The sequence below is a fragment of the Hippocampus comes genome, unplaced genomic scaffold, assembly GCF_001891065.2.
Source record: "Hippocampus comes isolate QL1 unplaced genomic scaffold, H_comes_QL1_v1.1 scaffold85, whole genome shotgun sequence".
In the NCBI taxonomy this organism is placed as follows: Eukaryota; Metazoa; Chordata; class Actinopteri; order Syngnathiformes; family Syngnathidae; genus Hippocampus; species Hippocampus comes.
This window is the reverse complement of record NW_017805540.1, coordinates 1,332,742-1,355,237: the sequence shown is the minus strand read 5'-3', so window position 1 is coordinate 1,355,237 and position 22,496 is coordinate 1,332,742. Positions and strand designations below refer to the sequence as shown.

Below are 22,496 nucleotides of genomic sequence, written 5' to 3'. Positions count from 1 at the left end.
ATCATCACAATTATAAATTGCGTACAAAGCATTTACTTTGTACACATATATAGGTGTATCTCAATAAATTTGAATGTTGTGGAAAACTATTTCAGTTGTTCAATTCGAAATGCGAAACTCAGATTCACTACACAGTGGAATAATTCATGATTTTAGTTTTGAAAGGTTTCATTTCTGAAAGTTACGTAATAGCTTAAAACCAATGAAACCCCTTAACTCACCCTTGAGAAATAGTATCAATGAAATAACATTAAATTAACAATTCAAAATAATTTTAATACATAAGTTAGGTCGGAATTGACCAGCAGAGAGAGAGAGAGAGAGAGAGAGAGAGAGAGAGAGAGAGAGAGAGAGAGAGATTAAATATATGATCTGCTATGATCAAAATTATTGAGATGCACTATTAACCAAGAAAAAAAAAATACCAATGTTTGGGAAGAAAGAATCCGTGGAACGCTGTCGTATCATGGCCTGCATCTGTCTCTGTTGCTGCTGCTCTTGCTTCTCCTGATCTAAGAGGTCCTGCAAAAGGAGGGGCTGCTCCTCCAGCAGAAGTGGACGGTGTTGGCCATGCTGACCCAAGGCCTGGTTCAAAACCTGCTGCTCCACCTGGTGGTCCTCTCCAAAGTCTGTTATCGACGACTCTCCAGCAGCAGTGCTGCTGGGTATTGTCTGATTCACAGGAGGAGCGGGGGTATGCTCACTCTCAGGGCCTTGGTTCTGCTGGGGCAGGAGGTCACCCCCTTGAGTGACAGCATCAACCATTGGGTTTAACGATTGCTCTTCAGGCTGCTGCTTAATGAGTAAACTGGATAGAACAGGGGTGGAGTCAGAGAGGGCTTCTTGCTGGTTCAACGCCACGGTGCTCCCGGAGACGTTGGGGGATTTTTGACAGTCTTTGACCTCTGTTTTAATTTCCTTCCCATGTGCCAAAGGAGCAGAGTCCTGGCTCTCAGGAGTGTCAAGTTTGACCTCAGTTGATGATTTTTCGCCTGTTGCATCCGTCATCTCCGGTGCTGTTGCTGAACTACATGAGGCTGTGCTTTCACTGGGGTCCAGGTTTTTGTTAATCTCAGCAGTGTCAGCGCTTTCATCCATAGGATCACTGAGATCCAATTCCTCGTTGAACATGTCTTTTTTGATATCATCGAGATCAGGGTCTGTATAAGCAATGATGTCAAATTTCCCAGACGTCAGAAAGTCATCAAGGTGCAGATCATTCGTCTCAAGGTCTAGGTCTTTGCCATCTTCAGGATCCAAATTCAGGTTTTCCAAGTCAGCATCAACCAAGTCTTTCACCTCGACATCTTCAAGATCTTTTACTGCAGATTCCTCTGCATCCAGTTTCTCATCTCCTGTTTCACTGGTGGCCACAGTGTCATTCTGCCCAGTAGGGGGAGCAGACAGGATGATGGATGCAGACATGTTCTGAGTCTCATTTGGAGCAGGCTGGCTCAGGGATCTCATCAAAGGAGATTGTTTGAGGGTGTTGTTCGCCGACATTTGGGATTGATGAAGATTGTCCATACTGGTGGACAGGGGTGCGTTTGCAGTCTGGCTGGCCATTGGATCAAACATTCTGGGCCCCTGAATTAACGGAAACCTGTTGTCTGGAGTCCCCGGAAAGCCTTGGGGCCTTTGAGCTTGGATGTTGGGATCCATGTTGCATCCTTGCATAGCAACTGATGGAAATGCCATTCGTGGCCTGTTTTCTCCTGCTCTGTGTCGCAGTTCGATGAAGGGCTGGCCCATAATGTTATGCTGCTGTACTGGCATACCGTGTGGTGGAAAGTGTTGAGGAAGACCCATAGGATTACTGCCACCTCCCTTTGCCATTTCTGCAGATATGGATCGTCTCATCTGAGGAGGAACATCTTGCATTGGATGCGGCCCACGGGGAAACAGTTCTTGCGCTGAACGAGGTCCGAGAGCACCAGCTGGAAATGAAAACCTACAACAGGATAAGAATATGTTAGTACAAAGGCAGCATAGTGGAAGATAAACAGTAATTGCAAGATAAAACCATGTGAAGGGGTTAACATCAAGACTAAACACACCTCGGTCCCTGGTGTCTTAAATTTAAATTTGGATCTCCGGGGTGTGGGCCCCGAGGCATTTGTCCTTCATGTCCTGCTGGAAAAGGTCCAGGAAACCTCATTGGCCCTCTTATGGGTCCTTGTCCAGGATAAGGTGGAGGAGGTCGGTTGAACATATCCCCCTGTTGTCCAGGTTCTTCCTGGGGCCACGGTCGTGGTGGTCTAGGAGTCAAGTTGCCAGGAGCCTCTTGAGGGCACCTCTCTTGTCGAATGGCACTCCTTTGTTGCTGCTGCTTCAGGATTAGTTCTCGGATTCGCTGCCGCTGCAAAATAAAAGCATAGCAACATGGAAAGTGTTTTAAAGAAAGTTTTGCTCAGTCTTGCACAAAAACATTTGTGAGACTGGAAAAAGGGAACAGAATGGCCATCATATCGTTTCAAGATTGTAATGACAGCCTATGTAAATTTCTATCAAATTACAAATTTCATATAAAGACAAAGCAAAAGGGAAATGTTGGATCACAAAGTCTAGATTGTTTGCTTTTGGGGCTTCTGCAGCTTGTCTATCAGCTTTGAAAATATGTCGTCGAATTAAATTGCTCTAAAAAAAATGCATTAAATAAAAATAAAACTGCGGGGCCTAACTAGTACTGATATCATTTGAGGTGAAGCAAGCTTCTCCATAATGAACAAGAAAATCATAGTGACAGTCGAATGTTAACACATGTACCTGTCTGAGTCTCTCTTCGTTTTCAACCATAGCAACCTGAGCATCAGAGGACACAGCAGGCATTTGGGGGTTGTTAGGCAGCTGGCTCGGGTCTTGTGGGACAATTGTATTGTTACCCAGACTTGGCTGATCTTTAACTTCCGTCTTCTCAGACTGTGGACGAGGAGTCATAGGGGCTTGTTCAAACGGGTCATGACCAGGCGTCTGACTGTTTCTTCTGGAGGGTGACCGGGTAAATCCGTCATCTGGTACACAAGGATGTTTAGTTGTTTGTGAGCCTGGATGAGGGAAATGTTCCTGAAGCCTGCCGTGAGGGGCAGAGAATGGGTCCTGAGTTCCCAAAGATCCTGTTCTCAATCCTTGTCTATTGACCCCATCAGACCCAGGACGAAGGGTCCCAGGAGACTGGGCAAAGGGGTCATTTATCATTGCCTGGGGGTTTCCGGGCTGGGAGAACATGTCGTTACTACCTGGTCTTGATGGCCCAGACGCACTACTAAATCCCTCAACTGGCGCTCGACTGGTACCTGGTGACTTAGAAAACCTCTCCACAGCAACGGGTCGGGGTGTACCTGGTGGCTGAGCATAAGGGTCCACAGAGTGGGAAGGTGACATCCTCTGGGTTGGGTGCGACTGGTGAGGGAACTGGTTCATGCCACTGGGGTGAGGGGTGGCGGGAGCATGCGCGTAAGGATCCGTAGAAGGGCTAGCAGTATTTGATGGTTGATTATAGTTATCGTGTGGACGTGGGGTGCCAGGAGGTCTAGCATAAGGCTCAAAAAATGGGCGAGGTTGGGCATTAGGTTCGGGTCGAGGGTTACCTGCAGGTTGAGCAAATGGATCATATGTGAAGTGGTCTGGCCTTGGAGTAGAAGGTGCGTGGGAATAAGGATTCCTAGACATTTGAGCAATTTGTCCTTGTTGAGAAAACGAGTGTGGTTGAGGTTGATGTTGACCCATACGAGGAGGACTGGAAAAGTTGTCATTCCCTGATGGTCTTGGCGTGTGTGGCGGCTGTGCATAGGGGTCAGCCTGTTGATTCTGGGAGAACCTGTCTGTGGGATGTTGACCTGCTCGGTATAACCCTTCATGAGTCTGTGGGGGTGGCATTGGTGTCTTGAAGAGCGACACAGAGCCAGATTCGTTACTTCCAGGGATTGGTGTCAGAAGAGGTCTTGAGTAAGGGTCAGACAATATCATCCTGTTCTGAGCCATGCGTTGATAAGCCTCGTTTCTTATCATGGGCCGAGAGTATGGATCTCTACCTGGCGAGCCCATTGGGGGTCTTCCCTGAGCAGCATGGCTGGTCCTGGGTGGCCCCATGGGCTTCAGAAAAGGGTCCATTTCCCCAGATGGCCTTGGAGTGTCAGGAGGTTTGGCATAGGGATCATTGCTAATGGATGTTGGAGAACCAAAGGTATCATGGGCAGGGGAAGGCCTCCCCCGGTCCTGCTGTTCCATCAAGGACGTGGGCGATTTACCAGATTCCATGGGCATTCTACGACAGGCATTTGGTGCAAGAGCTGGTGGTCTTGGAGTCCCTACCATCTTGCCATATGGGTCCCATGGAGATGAAGGTCTGGACCCAGAGGAGCCCGGTGAAAAAACCTGTGGGGACTGAGGTTGGGAAGACGAGCCAGAAGGAGGAGGAGGAGGGGGTCGTAAAAATACATCATCGGAAAGACCCGAAGTTGGCGTCCCTGGCAACTGTGGCCTCGCAAAGCTGTCTTTAGCATTTAGTTGTTGCTGCATTGGGGATGTGCTTCCATTGCTAGGAAGTGAGGCTGGGCTCTGGTTGCCGCTGTTATTGCCATCTCCCTCAGTCTGCATGTTGCTCTGTTGCAGCTGCTGTTGCTGTTGGAGTTGCTCGTTCTTAACTTGCTCCAGTTTCTGAGTAGCTTCGATTTTGGCTTGCTGTTTGCTTTTCTGCCTCATTTGCTGTTGGGAAACCGAAACAAAATGTTTGTCATTAGACAAATGTTGAAGGCAACAAATGTCATTTGCTAGTCTCATGCAAAAAAGGGAACTGGGCCTACTAACCACCAATGTCATCAGGGTTAATGCGGAGGGATAATGCAGTTGTTTTGGGAGCTTTTACTAAACCACCTCTTAGATGTCTTAAAATTAAGTGGACCTGCTGCTGCCCTGACTTAATTGCATACCCTCTTACCTGTCTAAACTTCCACTCTTGTTCATGCTCTGACTCTTTTGGTTTCAAAGGGTCTTTAAACAGCAGTTCTGTGTCTAGTGGTATGTTGGGATCAAACACCTCAGGGGGCTGTGGATGCTGTGGATGGTGCCTCTTCACTGTCTCATTGGACATCTGGACTTTGTTGATGCGCAGGGCGGCTCGGTTATCTCTTGCCTTTTGCTGAAAGGCACATCAATACACATTATCAAGACACATCATACAATTATGGCAAAAGTAACTAAATCCAGCAATGCTAATCAAAACAGCATTCGCGTAATTGCTTCCTACAATTTTATTTTCTTTCGGCAAACATTGTTCTCTCAAGAAATCAATAGTTGTTCAAGCAAAAGCCACACAATTTTACTCTCACAAATGGTAGGTATATATATACACACACACACACACACACACACACACACACACACACACACACACACACACACACATTTTTTAAAACTCTATTTGGTCACTTCAAACACTTGAACCTGATTACTTTGGCTATTGTGTATTGAGCAAGGCTGCCAATAGTCATTAGCTCTGAATGGGCGGATTTCAAACTGTACTGGCAAAAGAGGCCAAATGCATACGGGAAGTGTGTTAAAGTGGCATACATGTAGTGCTTACACTTTGTTCGTGGTGTGTTTATGGGTGAGCATATTTTATATGTAACAGTATGAGTGATCTCACCACATATGGGGCCCTGTCTTGTGAACTAGCTTTCCGCCACAGTTTTGCAATTTGCTTTACTCTGGTAGACCAGTCTGTTGAGTAGAAAAAGAAAGCTCCATAGTTAAATTGAACTTTGGAGGATATGGAGAAAAAAAAACAAGCTACAGTGCCATGTACCAACCTGGGAATTCCTCTTTGAGGTTAGGAAAATTTATGTTGGTGTAAAGGACAGGTGCTACAGTGGCAAGCTCCCCGAGTGTCTCTTCCTTCTCCCACTTGAGCGTACTCCTTTGGGCATTGGACATGGCTTCAGTTTCCCCCTCAGGCAGTGATCCGGGTGGTGTGGGGCCATGGCCATGGACAGGGGAAGGCCATGGACCAACTGCTTCTCTTGGCATTTGACAGAATTTTCTATCCCTGCAAAGGCAAATCAACACAACTGTTTCAATAAAGACAAAAAATACATGCAAGCATTATCACGCAAAACAAGCATGAGTACATTACCTGGGATTGTCACTGAAAGGCATTCGGTTGAGGGGAGAGAAATTTCCTGGGATTAAAGGCCCTGCTCCTGAATTGGAAGGGAAACGGTGTCCTGGACTCATCATTCCATTGATCATTGGCATCCTTGGAAACATTGGATTGCCTGCAGTCAAAGAAAATGACGCATGGACTTGTTGGAACAATGAAAACATTTAGAGATAGAAACATGAATGTAGCAAATAATCTACCTGTGTTGGGATGAGGGATACATGTGCCAGGTGTGGTGGGGAGGGGCCCAGGACCCTGAGGATGAGGCAACTGTGACGGTGGTGGTTGGCTTGTGCTGGGGCTGAGGACCGCTGTGAAGAGATCTTCCACATCCTTGCCCTCTAGCTCTGTAACATTGTACAAAGTAACATCACAAAGATTTATCAGCACACTACCCCTTGTTAAATGAACACATTTCACCAAAATTGGATTGAAAGTGATGGACAACACATAAATTCGGGTAAAATTACCAACCAGGAATTTTGTACAGCTTGCTGAGGATTGATTCTGCAAAAGCAAAGAAACAATTTCAATTGAAACTATGGGCATGAAAAACTTGTTTTTTTTGCCTTCATATGGCAAATGGTCTCCCATACTCACCATCAGTGACCATCTTGTCTAATTCTGGACTAAGAATGCCATCTAGGGGTTCTTCTGGAAGGCTTCGAGGTGTCCTGCGCCCAGCCTGAGAGTGGGGCGCCGCTGGGGAACTGTCTGTGAGGGGCCCCACTTCCAGACCAGCTGTGGAAACAAAGAGACATACAAAATAGGCTTTACATCAGTGGTGATAAACATACGGCCCGCGGGCCAGAACGGGCCCACTAAGGGGGTCCAATCCAGCAACACATTTGTCTTGTTAATTTAGTTGGAAAAGAAACAAGCGTTAGAAGAAGCCCAAACCATCCAGTGACAGTACATACATAGACTCCCAAAAAAATAAAACAACAATTCGGATCACAGTGTAATTTAGAAACCCAGACTAATAAATCTGTTTCTTTCTAACTACATGTTCAATCCTTTATTTTGGCATTAATTGTTAAGTCTGTTAAATTATTTTTTTATGTGCAAATGTATGATGAATTATGGAGCATTTAAGGATAAATTTTATTACTTTATTGGAAGCTGCCCAGAGGAGATATGAGTAAACTAAACTCTTGTATGGATTCAGATACCAAGTACTGATCACCACCTTAGCAGGGGAGCTGCCAGTTGACGAGATCTTAGACTAAAGTAGACAAAAGGGTATTCCTTTTATCAGTGTCGTCTAGTATTTATGTAAGTATTACATTGCATTTAGGCATAAAATGGTTCAATTGAGCTCACAAGAGGTTAAACATACATACACATTTGGCTGAATACTACACACTATGTTAGAGCAATCCAAGAGGGGTAAAAAAAAAAAAAAAAAAAAGCAATGTATAAAGCACCATTCATGCAACTTCAGTGTAAGTAGAAGAAAGCAAGAAGCGAGGGGACAGGTAGACCAGTGAACCCTTACCAAAAGCAGGTGGTGAGCCATCAACCTGGAAGGAGCAAAAATCAAGACCTAAAAAGAACCCAAAACCAAATAACATGAGTGGAAAAACAACTTAAAGAAGAAAATATGATTTGGACAATGCAAAAAAGAGGATCAAATCAAAGATGAACAAAATATTTTGATTTAAGAATGCTGGAGGGCAAAAATAGACTTCTTTTTGCTGCCTCAGGTTTGAGAAGAAAAGAGCAGATTAGAAATTCTTCCCACTGCAACCGCCTATAGAATTAAAGACGCACCAGAGTCACCGCTTGGCTTTCCGAGCATTCCCAAGATGTCGGCATCAGTATTCAAAACATCAGATAGATCAACTAATGGCTCCTCAGACGTCTCTGTTGTTGGGGGTTGGGGGGAAAGTAAGAAAAAAAACAAAACAAAAAAAAAAAGAAAAAAAACAAATGTCAGAAATTATAGCTGACAATGATGGTGAACAGAAAGTGATGGCACCTGGAGAACAAAATTATCTCATTTAACAACGTTGATAAAAGACTAACTGTGAACAGCCCAATATCTGTATACTTGACAAATTATATTGTTACGTAGGCATCTTGAAGCCAACACAGGGCTAATGCATTCTACCAAATTGTTGCAATTCAGGCTGTCTCAACAGACTCATCTAACGTAAACAAAGCAAGCAAAAGAAAATTTGGTTGTACGGCTGGATTTACAATGCAGGTCGTTAAATCTGCCTAGACTGATGGCAGATAATCGAAACGCATCAGATTTTTCAGCAACATTTTATGTTCATGTGTTTTCTCCAATTGTGCAACTTGAGCAAAATAATAATTTAAAAAATAGTGTTGGAATTGTTTCACTTGCATCCATGCAGTGTAACAAACGTGTACATTTAAGTGCAGGATTGAACTGTTGATTGAGTGTTTGAGCAATAATGTAAAACAAGTGGAAATACGACTTGAAGAAAACATTCTTGTGAAAAAAAATCAAAATGGAGGTGGAAAGAATGACAATATAATAGCCCGACATCAGGCTTTTGCAAGTTGCTCACGCTATTACAAATAATTGTCAAATTGTCGGTAAGATGAATTGCCCCATTTTACGTGAATCATTGAATTGAAATATAGTACGTACGCTCTGCAAGTGGTCTGGTAGCGAGGGATGGAGCGGCGGCGCTGAGCAGAGGGTCTGCCGAAGAGTTCAGAAAGCCGGCGCTAAGGCGCTTCCTCTCGAGCAGGCTTTGCCCTTCGTCGATGAGGCCAGACTCTTGCTGCCTGTTCTGTTTGCTTTTGTCCAGGAGGTCCTTTCCAAAGAATGCCTCCTGAGGACGGCAAGGCAAGGCATCTTCAAGAACCGTTGGCCTACATCTCTTAATGTCAATATGACAAAGACCCCTTTCCCGTAGGGATCATTCAAACATGCATGATAAAAATATTAGCTCTAAAACCACAAGTAACAATACAACTAAGCCCATTTTTGTCAGCATCTATCAAACCTAAAAACACTTATTCACACATGTCATTCGCAATCTTAAAAGACGTTAACAGTGGCAGTCCCAGCTGCACAAGGATATTAAAAGCCCAGTGTTACTGTTTCAATAATGAATGAAATGGGCTTTGCAGAGTTAGGACCTTGAGCTATCACAGAGCACCAACCGCTTCTGTTGTGGTGGTGGGATAAAGAGCAGCGCTGACAGCTTGCCTGTGGCTTTATGCGCACCACATATCTGTGTTTCGGCCAATACAAGGTGACAGTGAGATATTGTCTTGAGACATGGAATGTTGAAGTCACATCCATTTAAGTTTTATTTTGTGTGTGACTTCACAACCAAGACGGAGGCCATTTAAAGAGCATGATATGAGAGTTACTTCTACCTTAAAAAAAAAAAAAAAAAAAATTGCAGATGTACTATGTGCTCTAAATTTCAGTAGGTGGCAATGCACTTTGAATTACCCACCTTTCCTAGGGTGGGATACAAATGCATCTTAAAATACATTTTCATCAAAGGAATTACGTTAAAAGAATGAGTTCACCAATCAAATTAAGAAATAAGCAAAACTAGTCACAAGGATGGATTAGTATGGCTGATTCGTTACACATTCATTTTTACAAGATGACAGACCTGTAAGTAGGTGGGAAAGGCTTCCTCCAGTTTGGTTTTCTTTTTGCGGTAGCGTTTTTTAATTTTTTCCGCAACCTCTGCTCCGGGAGGCGTCTCATCGACAGGCGTGTCAGGCAGCGCTTCAGTCCATCCTCCAACTAAAGACAGAAGAATACATTTTTTTTTAAATGTTGAAAATTATATAAAAAAAAAAAAAACATACAAAAATACAAGGGGGCCTCTGTTTACATCAGTATTGAACATTACAGACAGCAAGTAACAAACTAGTTTGCGTAAAAATATGTTGTCATGCAGAACCAAAGCCAGGCTCAGTTACCATCATACTCACTATTTATAATTACCGGGAGATTATTTCACGTTTATGGCATACAAGTGTTCCTTTATAAAAATATTAATTGTAATTAGTATGACTTTATTGGAGTACGGTAACCTACACTGTATTAAAATTAGAGTTCGAACTGCCAGCCAAAATACACATTCCCTAATTGCGTCGACTTTCTTTTGTCGACTGCAAAAAAGGTAATGGAACACTAGTCTAAAATGTCCCTTGGTGCGATTGTGAGCATGAATGGTTGTTGAGCTGTCAGCCCTGCGATTGGCTGGCAACCAGTTCAGCGTGTACCCGGCCTACAAACCAAAGACAGCTAGTATAAGGTCCAACAAGCCCGCGATCCTTGTGAGGATAATCGAATTAGAAAATGGATGGATGGATAAAAAAATGCAGAAGTAGGAATGGAAGACGACGAAGAAATGGAAGAAAAAAAAAATGCATGACTGCTGGTGTCCACCTACTTTCGCAGGCTAAAAAGATGGCAGTAATGCACCAAAGGTAATTGACAACCTCCAAGATAAAGTAGAAGAACTAGTAGTAGTAGTAGTAGTAATAGGAATTATGGCAGTCGTAGGAATCATGGCAAATAGTATTTATTTTTTCATGACAAACTACGGCATGTTCTGACTTCCATTGTGTACAAAGTCAGGTTATGCTGCCGGCAGAGGAACACTCTGTTGTAAACCGAGGACCCTTCGTATACAATTTATGTCACATGTATATGGTAATGCAAAGCAGCACAAACCCTCATCTTTTCCAATGTGACACTCCGACACTGACACTGAACCTGATGACTCCTTTCTACAGAGGGATCGTTTAGCCTTGCCTGGACCTTGGCCCGGTCGGCTTCTCTGGCGCACCATGAACCCACCAATACCTTGAAGAGATTCAGTGACAAATTTAAATCACAGACAACCTTCTTCGTTCACAATCAGAATAGGATTTTTATTGGTGATGGATTTATTGCTCAAGTGTTTGGTGTAGAGGCTAAGAAACACTAGACACAGACACAGTGCTTGCAACAGCCACAGTGTCGGGCTTGTACTGCTACATTTCACGGCTCAGAGGAGCTGTCTCCTTCAATCAGGTGTCCTACCCGGCCGGTACGGTTTCCTCTTCCTCTTCTTGCTGCCGTCGACCCCCTTGGAGTCGTCTTCTACAGGCTCACGCTCCGGGCTGGAGTCAGACTTGCCCTCGCAATCTAGGAGCTCCGTCTCCACTAAATGAAGAGAACGTTGATGATGAGTGACAGCCCTACGGTGGAGAACAACACCATTGCCACGCCCAGGCTCCCTCAACACAGGACCGGGGTCAATTCGATATGAACCCGATTCAGAGCAAGGACATTAGCCTGCTTGAACTCAAGTTCATTTCATTTGCTCATTACTTCAGCAGTGGCTGTTTCCTGTTTTAATCTCTCTGTGTCCTTTTCTTTAGCGCTCAAGGGTGTTATGCGAAGACGTGTATATGGAGAAACAGTTTTAGAAGCAGTTAGTGGTTAGAAATTAGTGCGTCTGTGTGACCCAGTTATAAAATACATATATACAAAATATATAAAAGACACATTTACTGTATGACTTCCATTCTTCCCCCCATTTGATCTATTGAAATAAAAAAGCTATCCAAGATATTCCAATTTATTAAGAGGGACGTGGACATAACCTTGACTGTGCAAGTGGTTAAAACACATGTTTGCATGAGTTATTTACCTCTTGCTTCCTCCATGTCCTCATCCCGGGACTGTTCTGAGAGAGGTTCCAAGGGGGCCTGAAGGACTGCCACACTGTTCTGGTTGATTATCTTCAGTTTGAGCTTAGGCTTGGGCTTCCTGCGCCGCCTGGGCGGACAGCATCTGGAGCTGACAAAGCCCCGACTCGGTCAAACAAACACCATCCTGGGTGTAGGTCCTCGATAGATCTGAGAAGAATAAATCATCTTGTGAATAGGTCAGAGAAGACAGGTAATACTTGATCATGTTTAGTTAACTCAAGCATGGTCTTCTCCAATATACGTTAAATTTACTGTTTGTAATAAACAGAACGTACCCATTTCCCTTGCTTTGGTGACAATCTGTGTCATGACAGCAGGCTCAATGGTGTCTCTTGCTGCCGTCGACCCCCTTGGAGTCGTCTTCTACAGGCTCACGCTCCGGGCTGGAGTCAGACTTGCCCTCGCAATCTAGGAGCTCCGTCTCCACTAAATGAAGAGAACGTTGATGATGAGTGACAGCCCTACGGTGGAGAACAACACCATTGCCACGCCCAGGCTCCCTCAACACAGGACCGGGGTCAATTCGATATGAACCCGATTCAGAGCAAGGACATTAGCCTGCTTGAACTCAAGTTCATTTCATTTGCTCATTACTTCAGCAGTGGCTGTTTCCTGTTTTAATCTCTCTGTGTCCTTTTCTTTAGCGCTCAAGGGTGTTATGCGAAGACGTGTATATGGAGAAACAGTTTTAGAAGCAGTTAGTGTTTAGAAATTAGTGTGTCATACACATTTACTGTATGACTTCCATTTTTCCCCCCATTTGATCTATTGAAATAAATTAAGCTATCCAAGATATTCCAATTTAATAAGAGGGACGTGGACATAACCTTGACTGTGCAAGTGGTTAAAACACATGTTTGCATGAGTTATTTACCTCTTGCTTCCTCCATGTCCTCATCCCGGCACTGTTCTGAGAGAGGTTCCAAGGGGGCCTGAAGGACTGCCACACTGTTCTGGTTGATTATCTTCAGTTTGAGCTTGGGCTTGGGCTTCCTGCGCCGGGACGCCGTGGCGGACAGGCTCTGGAGCTGACAAAGCCCCGACTCGGTCAAACAAACACCGTCCTGGGTGTAGGTCCTCGATAGATCTGAGAAGAATAAATCATCTTGTGAATAAGTCAGAGAAGGCAGGTTAATACTTGATCATGTTTAGTTAATTTAAGCATGGTCTTGTCCAATATACGTTAAATTTACTGTTTGTAGTGAACGGAACATACCCATTTCTCTTGCTTTGGTGACAATCTGTGTCATGACAGCAGGCTCAATGGTGTCTCTGGGTTTGGTCAACACTGCAGGATACACACAAAACGCAAGAACAAATCTGATCAGAAGCAGTTCAAAAATAGGAGGAAGAAAGGAAAATATTCACAAAACAACAAGAGGACAAAACATCAGGCGTGTCAAGTATACTGTCATTTGATGAAAGCAGATCACAGACATGTTCCTAAGACGCTTGTGAACTGTTTGTAATTATGAAAAAAAAATGCAAAATCAGTCTCTTTTAAAACAACCACTAGCTCCTACCTTTTCGCTAGCTCCTACCTTTAGTAGTCTTGAAATTTCGGCACATTGTGCAATCAAAGCAGTTCTCTGCAGCCTTCTCAACATCTTCCTCTGAATGGAGACCCTGACAAGAAGCATGAAACCACCTGTGGACAAAGCAACATTCTTAGACATGATTTTAAAAGCTGTCCATTTTAACGTAGGGAGACAGGCTGCACACCTGTCACATTGTCGACACTGGACAATGATGGTGCCTTCGCTGTAGCTGACGAGGCAGACGGGACATGCTGAAAGGCTTGCGCAAGGAGCACACTGTGTGTAATTATTCTGCCAGTCACACCTCAGACCTGGCGTGGTGGCGCCACACTGCGTACAGGACACACACCTGCAGGGGACAAGAAAAACTGAGGTCATTCTTCTCGGGTAACTTCAGAGAGGACAATCAACCAGATAATTCCACTTCATCACTTGCCATTTGCACTTCCAGCTCTCTTTGGGCACGTTCTGCAATGGGGGGTTGAGGCAGTATGTGTGGTAGCTGATGTCACAGTCATCACACAGTAACAAGCGGCCAGGGTCGGTGGCCTGGCCACAGGCCTCACACACTGTGCACTCTAAACACCGCCAGCCTTTACTCAGCACCACCTTGGTGATCTGAGGACGAAAATATTCAGACATGTTGCATCTAGATCTCTAAAAACAAATGAAATCAGTCTTTCCCACACACATTTTTTTAATCTTCGACTGTCATTTGAAAATGGGGGAAAAAATAAACGAAACATGGATTCATCTCAAGCAGAATGCAGGTTATTGGTGAAAAATTATCCTATGTTCTGGAGTGTGTTGAGAGATTATTCCCCCCAGACCTGCATGTGTGTCTCCCCCTGAACATAATAGAAGATGTTGTATGTGCAGCATGATATAAAAGGAGCATACCTTTATCCCAACACAAAACGGATGGTAGCACTGGCCACACTGAGCACAAGCCAAAAGACGGCCTTCTGCACCAAGGCCAAAACTCCCACACACAACACACATGTCCTGAAGGAAAGAAAGACCTCATGAGTGGGCAATTTCTTTGACGCATTTTCACATTTTGCCAGTGAAATACAGGAACATTACTGAGAAATGAGTTCAATATCTTGAATGCATTGTAAAAAGCATTCCTACTCTATTGTAAGTATTACAGCAGCTTTCTAAAATCAAGCGAGCACCTGCTTCAGTGTGAAACTGTCATTGCTGGAAAATATGACCACTGTGTTGTGCATGGCATTCTCCTCCTCCTCCTTCAGCGGATACGGTGTTTCTGTTGTGGTGATCTTTCAGCAGGGGAGAAAAAAAAGCACAAACATTAGGAATTGTACAATCTTTCCTCTTTAACACCCCCAATTATGTTGCGGTAGAAATGGTTAAAAAAAAAAAAAAAAAAAAAAAAAGTGGAAAAACAAACAAATGTCAGCGCACTCCAAATACAATGGCACCTTATTCAAACACATACCCCGGGTATGATGCTGGGACACACTCCACTCTTGCCCCTGGCCCTGCCACGTCCAGTTCGCCCCGACAGACCAGCCCCTCTCGGCCTCCTCCTTCCTGGGAAGGCTGATCCCCGACCCTGTGGATGCAAGTTAACAATCAGGAAATGTGTTTGATCACAAGTGAGATGAGGATAGGGACCCCATCTGGATGGGAAAATATCGCTCTTTGAGCCATCCATCCATCCATTGTCGACTACTTCTCCTGTTCAGAGCCACTGCAGGAGCTGGAGTCAATTACAGGCTAACTTGGGGCGAAACGCCGACAGAGCCATGCACTGGTTGCCAGTCACTTAGCAGGAAATTCTGAAGCTTGCAATCAGCAAGAACTGATTCTATGCCAGCTGTCCACTTCTTGGCCACTATAGTCCAAATCAAGGGTGATGACCCTTTTCAGTCTTTGAAGGGCCATGCTAAATTCATCAAAGAATATATACAATGATCTAAAAATGCTTCAATGATTTCTGGGTTAAATATTTTGGGGCAATTCATAAAAAAACTTTGTATGGTGGAATTGATCAAATGCTCCAGGGGGCCGAGTAGGACTAATGGCAGGTTACTCACTCCTGATCCAGATGATCAGACACAATGGTGGTACACATGCAATTTTTTTCCCCATCCATGTGCTGGTTCTGTACACATTTTAAGCATCTGTTGAGAAACTCAAAATCAATGTGCATACCCCGCCAAATTTGTGTCTGCCAAACCGTTCAATGTAAGTATGATAAAGCCTTCATATTAACACTTGGCTCTAATTTCAACACCTCTTCCCCTTTCCTGCACAGTTCCCAGGTGGACAATACTATACAACGGAGCCCAACTCCGGACGGTCTCGGCCAAAAGACTGACTACCTGGCGTCAAACTTCCAAAAACGACTCATGTCAAGTCAAAAGGACAGGGGAAAAAAAAAGGACATGAATCAAAAAATTAACAAGACAGATGTTTGGCTGACAGATGAGACAGTGAACAATGACTGATCCCCGAAGGTTATTGCCAAAATCTAAAACGGGGATAAAAAATGATTACTGTACACCAAACCATACATAGCCTTTGTCAATATCCTTCACTTCCATTTTGAAGAACGATTTCCTTATCCATTGGCCTATCAGCCACTGCCTCTCAGTAAGGTGTTAGGAATTAATGTAGGCAACCATATAGATCACAGAGACATTCAGGAGCACTCGGGGACTGTCAGTCATTGCGGAATGGGAGGGGGGCCACGGTATTTACCACTCTGATGCTCCAGCTGGGGCTGCCAGGGTACTGCCTGGTCTTTGGGACATCCCACCCCTCTGGCTGGTCTGGAGACCAGGACAAGGGGGAGCTCACACTGCTATGGGGGCTCCATGCACCCTAAGGCAGGGGAGGGGAGGTGAGAGAGTGAGAGAGAGGGTAGGAGGAGGGCGACAAAATGCAGCAACGTAAAAACAAAGCCAGCAAAGAAACAAAATGTACAAAGAATGATGTTAGAATGGGATGTGGTGAGTTCTCAATGTCGCCATGTGGGAAAATCCAATACAGTGGAACACCCCAAGATATTTGGACTTCGACCTACCTACCTGTTCCCTCTCCATTTTGTGTCTGTCAGGCACCTTCAAAAGGTGACATCTTTATTTACATTTTGCTGAAATTAGCGACTGTAGTGCTTAAATCGTACTTAACAGTTGTATGAAAGTTGGGAATGTTATTTATTTATTTTTTTTAATTCATCAGCTGCTGAGTTTTGGGGAGGTTATAGGATGCGACAGAGAATTAATGGAATTAATTTTTCTGGAACATACATGCATGTATGGACTGTTTTTGTAGTTGTTTTTTAAAATTTTGGGGGGGTTTTGCCGTCCGCTTTGTTTTATTGTATTACGTATTGTCTGTGTGTGTACACCTGTTGCACGTTGATCCACACACCATTCTAACTGTATCCGACTTCAAAATGCAGCTAAGACGTGCTAAAAGATAACGCATGCACCAAGGCTGATTAATTTTGGTTTCACCACTGAATATGATGGTGAGAGGGTGAAAACTGTTGACAGACATTTCCCTGTCTGCAAGCATTTGCTTGTGGAAGAACAGTTTTAATTCTGAGACTCAAGTCGCTGAATGTTTTGAGACGAGTTGATCTTTGGAGGTTCCACTGTATGCACCCACCTATGCAGAGGTTTGAGATGGCAAACAAACGGTAGACGTGCAAAAATGTGAAAGGTTGAGAAGACTGTGGTGTTAAAGCGAACTCTTTGTTGCAACCCCCCACCCCCATCTCTACATGCATGTGAGCACCTGTTTAGTACAGATGATAAACAACCTGCAAAGCTAATCAATGTTAAATGCAGCTCATGCAGCAGGATGCCATGTAAAGTAAGAAAGCCCTGAAACTATCCAGTCAGGCATGTTCACATAAACGGACAAAGGGCATTAGAATGGCAGTGAAAAGCTTCCACCTGATGGAAGAACACCCAAAATCTGAGGTGCCCCAAGTTTTTGTCGAGATGATGTCATTTATCATCTCTTTCAAAGAGATGTGACTGGAATTAAATTGATTAAATTCTAATTGGTATTTTTGTGTGATGATCTATATATGGTATGGTCGATGTGTGTGTGTGTGTGTGTGTCTGTTTTATATATATATATATATATATATATATATATTTTTTTTTTTTACATACAGTCTATCTTAAAACAAAACAGATAATATGGCTTCTGGGATATGGCTCAGAATTAAAAATCTACATTCAAATTTGTGTTAAATGGGAGTCAGCAAACACCTACCACCATTTCACCATTTGAAGTCCCCTCTTATCAATCCCAATGTTCAAGTGTTCTAGTAGGCTTTTCCTAACATTTTGAGCAAGCCGTGGTGCACTGAGGGCTTCCACAGCATCTCATTGTTCAAAGGTTATCAGCCCGAAGAAGAGTACAAAATATTTTCCAAGGGATTAAATATATTGGAACAAGGAACACAGTGAATCATCGCATGTAGAAAACATGCTACAACAGTGGTATTACAAAAAACTAAATGTCGGCCTTTGGGGCCGTTTTTCTTCAGCTGGAACTGGGGCTTTAGTCACAGGGGAGGACATTCTGAATAGTTCTAAATACCAGCCAGTATTGTCACAAAACCTTCAGACCGCTGCTAAAAAAAGCTGAAGGTGAAGAGAAAGTATCTTTAAGAATGGGGTGATCGAAAGAAAGCACACCAAAAAAACTAAACCAAAGTCCAGACCTGAATCTGATTGAACATCTATGAGGTGATCTAAAGACATCTGTAAACAGGATCTGGCAGATCTGAACCATATATGCAAAGAAGAGCAAATATTGCCACATGAGGATGTGCCACACTAACACTCTTCTCAACCAAGTATAAATTTGACGATATATGTATTTATGACACCAGGTGAATGTATGCTCTGAGTCTCTCTAGAGATCTATATCGATTGATCTCCACATAGATAGAGCTATATCTCTGTATAGATCGATCGATCTACCTAGCTAGCTAGCTAGCTAGCTACTTATACGCACACAGTTTTCCCACTTAAAATATTAATTCTTTAATCAAATTAAAGAGAATAAAGGGTGGATTTGGAGAAAAGTTTTGAAATTATTTATCTTGGTCTCTTTTTCCATATTATAAAAAAGAAACCGTCATTTCACGAGGGGTGTGCAGTCTTTTTAAATCCACTGCATTTGAAAATGAGCTAATGGTGTCAAAAAAAATGGTGAATGCTAATGAGCGTAGTGGTTATTTGGGTCTACAAACACTCCATCTTAATGTGCTGAGGTGTTTGGCATGTGGACATTAGATGAACAGAGAGATGACATTGGGTTGTAGTTGGTGAAGAGTCTTTGGGAACGTTTTGTCAAACGGGATTCTGACCATAAATCATCACAAGGTCTGCATAAAAACCAATCCGAGTGATGCACTGATACGCAAAACAGGTCACTAAAAGTGACTCTACCATTCTACCAAGAGTCAGTTGAAGCAAAAAATAGGAAGACCAGGCACCATATCCACCTCAATAGAGTCCCAAAGTAAGCCACAACCATACATCACATCATGGGGGAACGTTCTGGGAATGTTCTATCCCAATTAGGCTCAAACAGGTAAAATGCGGACATGAGATTAAATCACTGGTATGATGTTGAGATTCCAACCTGTTTTACACGCGGCCTCCCTGGAGAAAACTTCCTTTTGGTGATCGCGGGCTTCCCCATTCCGATCTTCGGGGTAAGTGGTATAAGGGTAGTGGTGGGTAATACAATGCTGTGGTCGCCAAACGTCTGTGGGGGATCCCTCGAAGCTATCCCTCGGGCCACGGGCGTGGAATGTGAAGGAGTAGCAACCTTCTCTGTCAACTGCTCTACAGTTGTCTTGAGTGCTTTCTCCTCCATAGACAGGCTTGGGAAAGAGAGATGTGACATCTTCTCTGGTGTCGTGTCCAGTTCCTCGGACGAAGCAGAGGCTGAGGCCTGACGGCCGTCACCCTCCATCCTGTCTTTAAGGTCTTTTGGAGTACTTTCCAAAAAAGAAGCCATGGCTACATCCATATGCAAAGATTGGGATAGTGAGACTTCCATTGGTTGATTTGTGAGAGGTACTGATGCAGTACTTAGTTCTTTGGTGGTTGAGATGATGGCCTTAAAATCCTTTGTGCTGGGGGGGACCGTGCCCTGCTCGGGGGTGGTCTCTGTATTTGCTGGCTTGGTTTGGAAAGTGTTTTCCTGCGTCGGTTGTGCCTCCGTTAGACGTTCCGGGCTGAGAATAACTGAAGCCGCAGAGTTGTGTGCAGATATGACTTGGGTTCTTGCCGCTGGTTTAATTTCTGGAGGACGAAACATGCCATGATTACAACAGATGATTTGCATTGGCACATCAGTCATAATAACACAAGATGAAAAACAAACCTGCTTTGAATTCTGTGGGTTTGTCCACAGCACCCTTCATGTCTGATCCCACGGAGACATCTGGGGGGGACGAAAAAGAAAATGTTTTAAAGGAGAAATAAATCTTTACCTTGGTGCTGATCTGGGCTTTAGTTTAGAAGCAGAAGTTCTACCTCATTATCAATCATCACCAGTGCCTCAATTTTGCTCACTTCCTATTCCCAGCCATTGTTTTGAGTCTATTTTCAATGTGGCAGCTGTAGCATATGCATGTGGATACACACATTTTTTGAAATTTTTCGTAACAAGTAATGAGAAAAAGATCAGCTATGTCTCCTTGTGTGCAGGGCCCTTTGTTCAGTGTTGACTACATATAAGGATAGTGTAAATATCAAACAGGCCTGATTGACGGCATGTGTGTAATGTTTCAGTAGTTATTTGTATTTCAAAAATCTACACGCCATTATACTCCACAAAAGCAAAGATGGAAAAAAATAAAATAAAACAAGGAGGAGAAACCAAAAAAGAAAACGAGGCAGGAGAAACCAAACAAAAAGGCAAAGTGTGAAGTGTTTCCAATTCTTTTGCCTCTATTTAGTCCACGTTTGTCTTTAATTGATGCGTGCCGTATCAAAGATATTAACATCAGCCTGGCATGAATAGAAGTAGTCAGGCTTGGCTTTCAGGCAAACCCCATTGAAAGAAATAAGCTGCCAGACAGCCACTGACAGTCCACACAGTTTAGTCTTAGCAGGCCACCCACCATTTCCAGCCTCAAGTTCCCACGTCACCCTGATCCTGATTCCCACATGCATGCACCTGCGATGCATCTCTGCCAAGTAAGGGAGTAACCATGACAACCAACATCCAAGGGGCTGTTGCTCTGGACTTGTGACTGTGCAGCTTGCAGGTGCTCATCCGGTGTCCATGCCAGAAAGTCATTTAGGAGATGGCCCTCCAAGTCTCTTAGGTGTTTAGCCATTGACCGAGCTGAACACACACTCTCATTCATATTAATGCCCCACTGGCCCCCTTCCTTCATCGCCTACAGTGAATGAGGTGATGTTTAGATAAATACACTGCTGTGATTAACGGTGCAAATCCTTTAAATCAAGTGTGCTGAAGTTTCCGGTAAAGATACTGCATTACTTCACACATATACTGGGGTGTTTATTTACTCATGGTCAATTAGAGCAAGGTCTGTACAAACGCAGACAAAGAAACGTTTGGTGAAAATAAGACATCAGATTTTATGGCATATGAAACTGCATTTCAAATAAAATAATTATTTTCATATTGATTATTATGGATTAGAGCAGTATAATGGAAAGAACCAGGGCTGATTCTGCGGCACTAATAGGGTTCGTTGCTCTCTGGAAAATCAACATGGGAGCACATAACATTCTGGAGTGAGTGTACGTTGTACTGGAACGTGATTTGCAGATAAAGACACCATATCCACATCACATGGAAATATTGTCCAGTGGACTTATTTACAACATTTATGGTAAGACACACTTGAATGCAGCTGAATGATTTATTCCACAAAAACTGTCTTAATTTGAGATATCCCAATCATGTTCTTTTTTTGCACCCGAGTAGAGTCACTTGAGTCTTAGCTCATACATCGACAATGCAGAGAAGAAGAAATATATGGGGATGTATGATTTCTCTTAGGAAATAATACTGTATATTTACTATACAGTACAGTACATAGTTATTTAGAAGTGTGTGTTTTAATGACAAGGCCAAGCAGCTGCATAGTTACTGGGTGAGTGTGTGACTCCACTCATTTACAAATTTATTCATTTGCTTGTCAAAAAGTAATTCACACTCAATTAGACTTCGATCTGAAGGGACGTTGCCTTGCTGCATCACGTTTGCTAACCGGTTGCTCTTTGAAGTCAGCGAGCTGGTTTGTCAGACTGTTCCCTCCTATGGTCTGTTTGCCTCTGCAGACTTTGTTTGTAGTACCTTTCGGCTTGGCCCGACAGTCTTCCAGGTAAGCGAATCTTGTGGACACATCTTTCTCTCTCCAAACATGAGCTTTCTGGACAAAGGACGCCGCTGTGTAATGTATTGTGAATATACTGTTTCTTAGATGCTTCCAGCAGTGTCCCTCTCGCTTTCGGTGCTACGAGTGTGCAGGGGCTCAGGAAGAAGCATAATCAAGTAACGATACAAGTCTACAGCAACGTATTCGTCCGCCCGTCGTTATATGCGTCAACAAATACGTACGGTATTTTACAGCATGAGGGCAGAAAGAAAATAGATATTTTTCGGTCAGTTTAATGGTCATAACTGGCTCCCCGAGACAAACTACAATGTAGCCCGTGACGAAAACGAGTCTGACACCCCTAACTATTGAAGGAGTTGATGACCACAGAGAAGATCTATATGGAGCAGAGTGAGAAAGGAGTCTGATCAGTCATGAATGAGCAAGCAATGCTCCAGGGCAGGTTTGTAGACAGCTATCACAGCCATAATGCTACTCCAATTCTCCTCTCCAGTGAAGTCTAGACAATGTGGGCAGTGCAGCGCCAACGAGATCCCAGCACACCAATCTATTTTCCTGATGCCACTCATTACTCTCAAGACATGCATGCCAAACTGGAGCAGTGCCACACACAAGCACAAGCCTACGCCAAGACATCGCTGATCCTCTTTGATGCAATGGAATTAAGTTTCACACGTGAGAGGACATAAGGGTTTGG

The 22,496-nt window shown here is 43.6% G+C and overlaps 1 protein-coding gene across 10 annotated transcripts in view; it reads right to left on the bottom strand.

The window, feature by feature from the left end:
- Nucleotides 1–22,496, bottom strand: part of kmt2cb (lysine (K)-specific methyltransferase 2Cb) — a 63,376-nt gene that overhangs the window by 13,734 nt on the left and 27,146 nt on the right. For 8 of the 10 annotated variants that reach the window (XM_019878952.1, XM_019878957.1, XM_019878954.1 and 5 more), the window contains 28 exons: nt 19,804–19,863; nt 19,054–19,721; nt 16,138–16,260; nt 14,870–14,986; nt 14,586–14,690; nt 14,308–14,412; nt 13,844–14,025; nt 13,592–13,756; nt 13,411–13,517; nt 13,086–13,157; nt 12,744–12,956; nt 12,216–12,295; nt 11,196–11,238; nt 10,845–10,976; nt 9,769–9,905; nt 8,781–8,967; nt 7,931–8,023; nt 7,656–7,703; nt 6,758–6,898; nt 6,632–6,664; nt 6,358–6,504; nt 6,131–6,272; nt 5,808–6,043; nt 5,645–5,718; nt 4,937–5,137; nt 2,767–4,704; nt 2,058–2,359; nt 426–1,951 (listed from right to left, as the gene is read on the bottom strand). In XM_019878952.1, the coding sequence (XP_019734511.1) occupies nt 426–1,951; nt 2,058–2,359; nt 2,767–4,704; nt 4,937–5,137; nt 5,645–5,718; nt 5,808–6,043; nt 6,131–6,272; nt 6,358–6,504; nt 6,632–6,664; nt 6,758–6,898; nt 7,656–7,703; nt 7,931–8,023; nt 8,781–8,967; nt 9,769–9,905; nt 10,845–10,976; nt 11,196–11,238; nt 12,216–12,295; nt 12,744–12,956; nt 13,086–13,157; nt 13,411–13,517; nt 13,592–13,756; nt 13,844–14,025; nt 14,308–14,412; nt 14,586–14,690; nt 14,870–14,986; nt 16,138–16,260; nt 19,054–19,721; nt 19,804–19,863 (7,377 nt within the window). The remainder of the gene's footprint in view (nt 1–425; nt 1,952–2,057; nt 2,360–2,766; nt 4,705–4,936; nt 5,138–5,644; nt 5,719–5,807; nt 6,044–6,130; nt 6,273–6,357; nt 6,505–6,631; nt 6,665–6,757; nt 6,899–7,655; nt 7,704–7,930; nt 8,024–8,780; nt 8,968–9,768; nt 9,906–10,844; nt 10,977–11,195; nt 11,239–12,215; nt 12,296–12,743; nt 12,957–13,085; nt 13,158–13,410; nt 13,518–13,591; nt 13,757–13,843; nt 14,026–14,307; nt 14,413–14,585; nt 14,691–14,869; nt 14,987–16,137; nt 16,261–19,053; nt 19,722–19,803; nt 19,864–22,496) is intronic. The other 2 variants (XM_019878958.1, XM_019878959.1) reach the window with 2 other exon arrangements.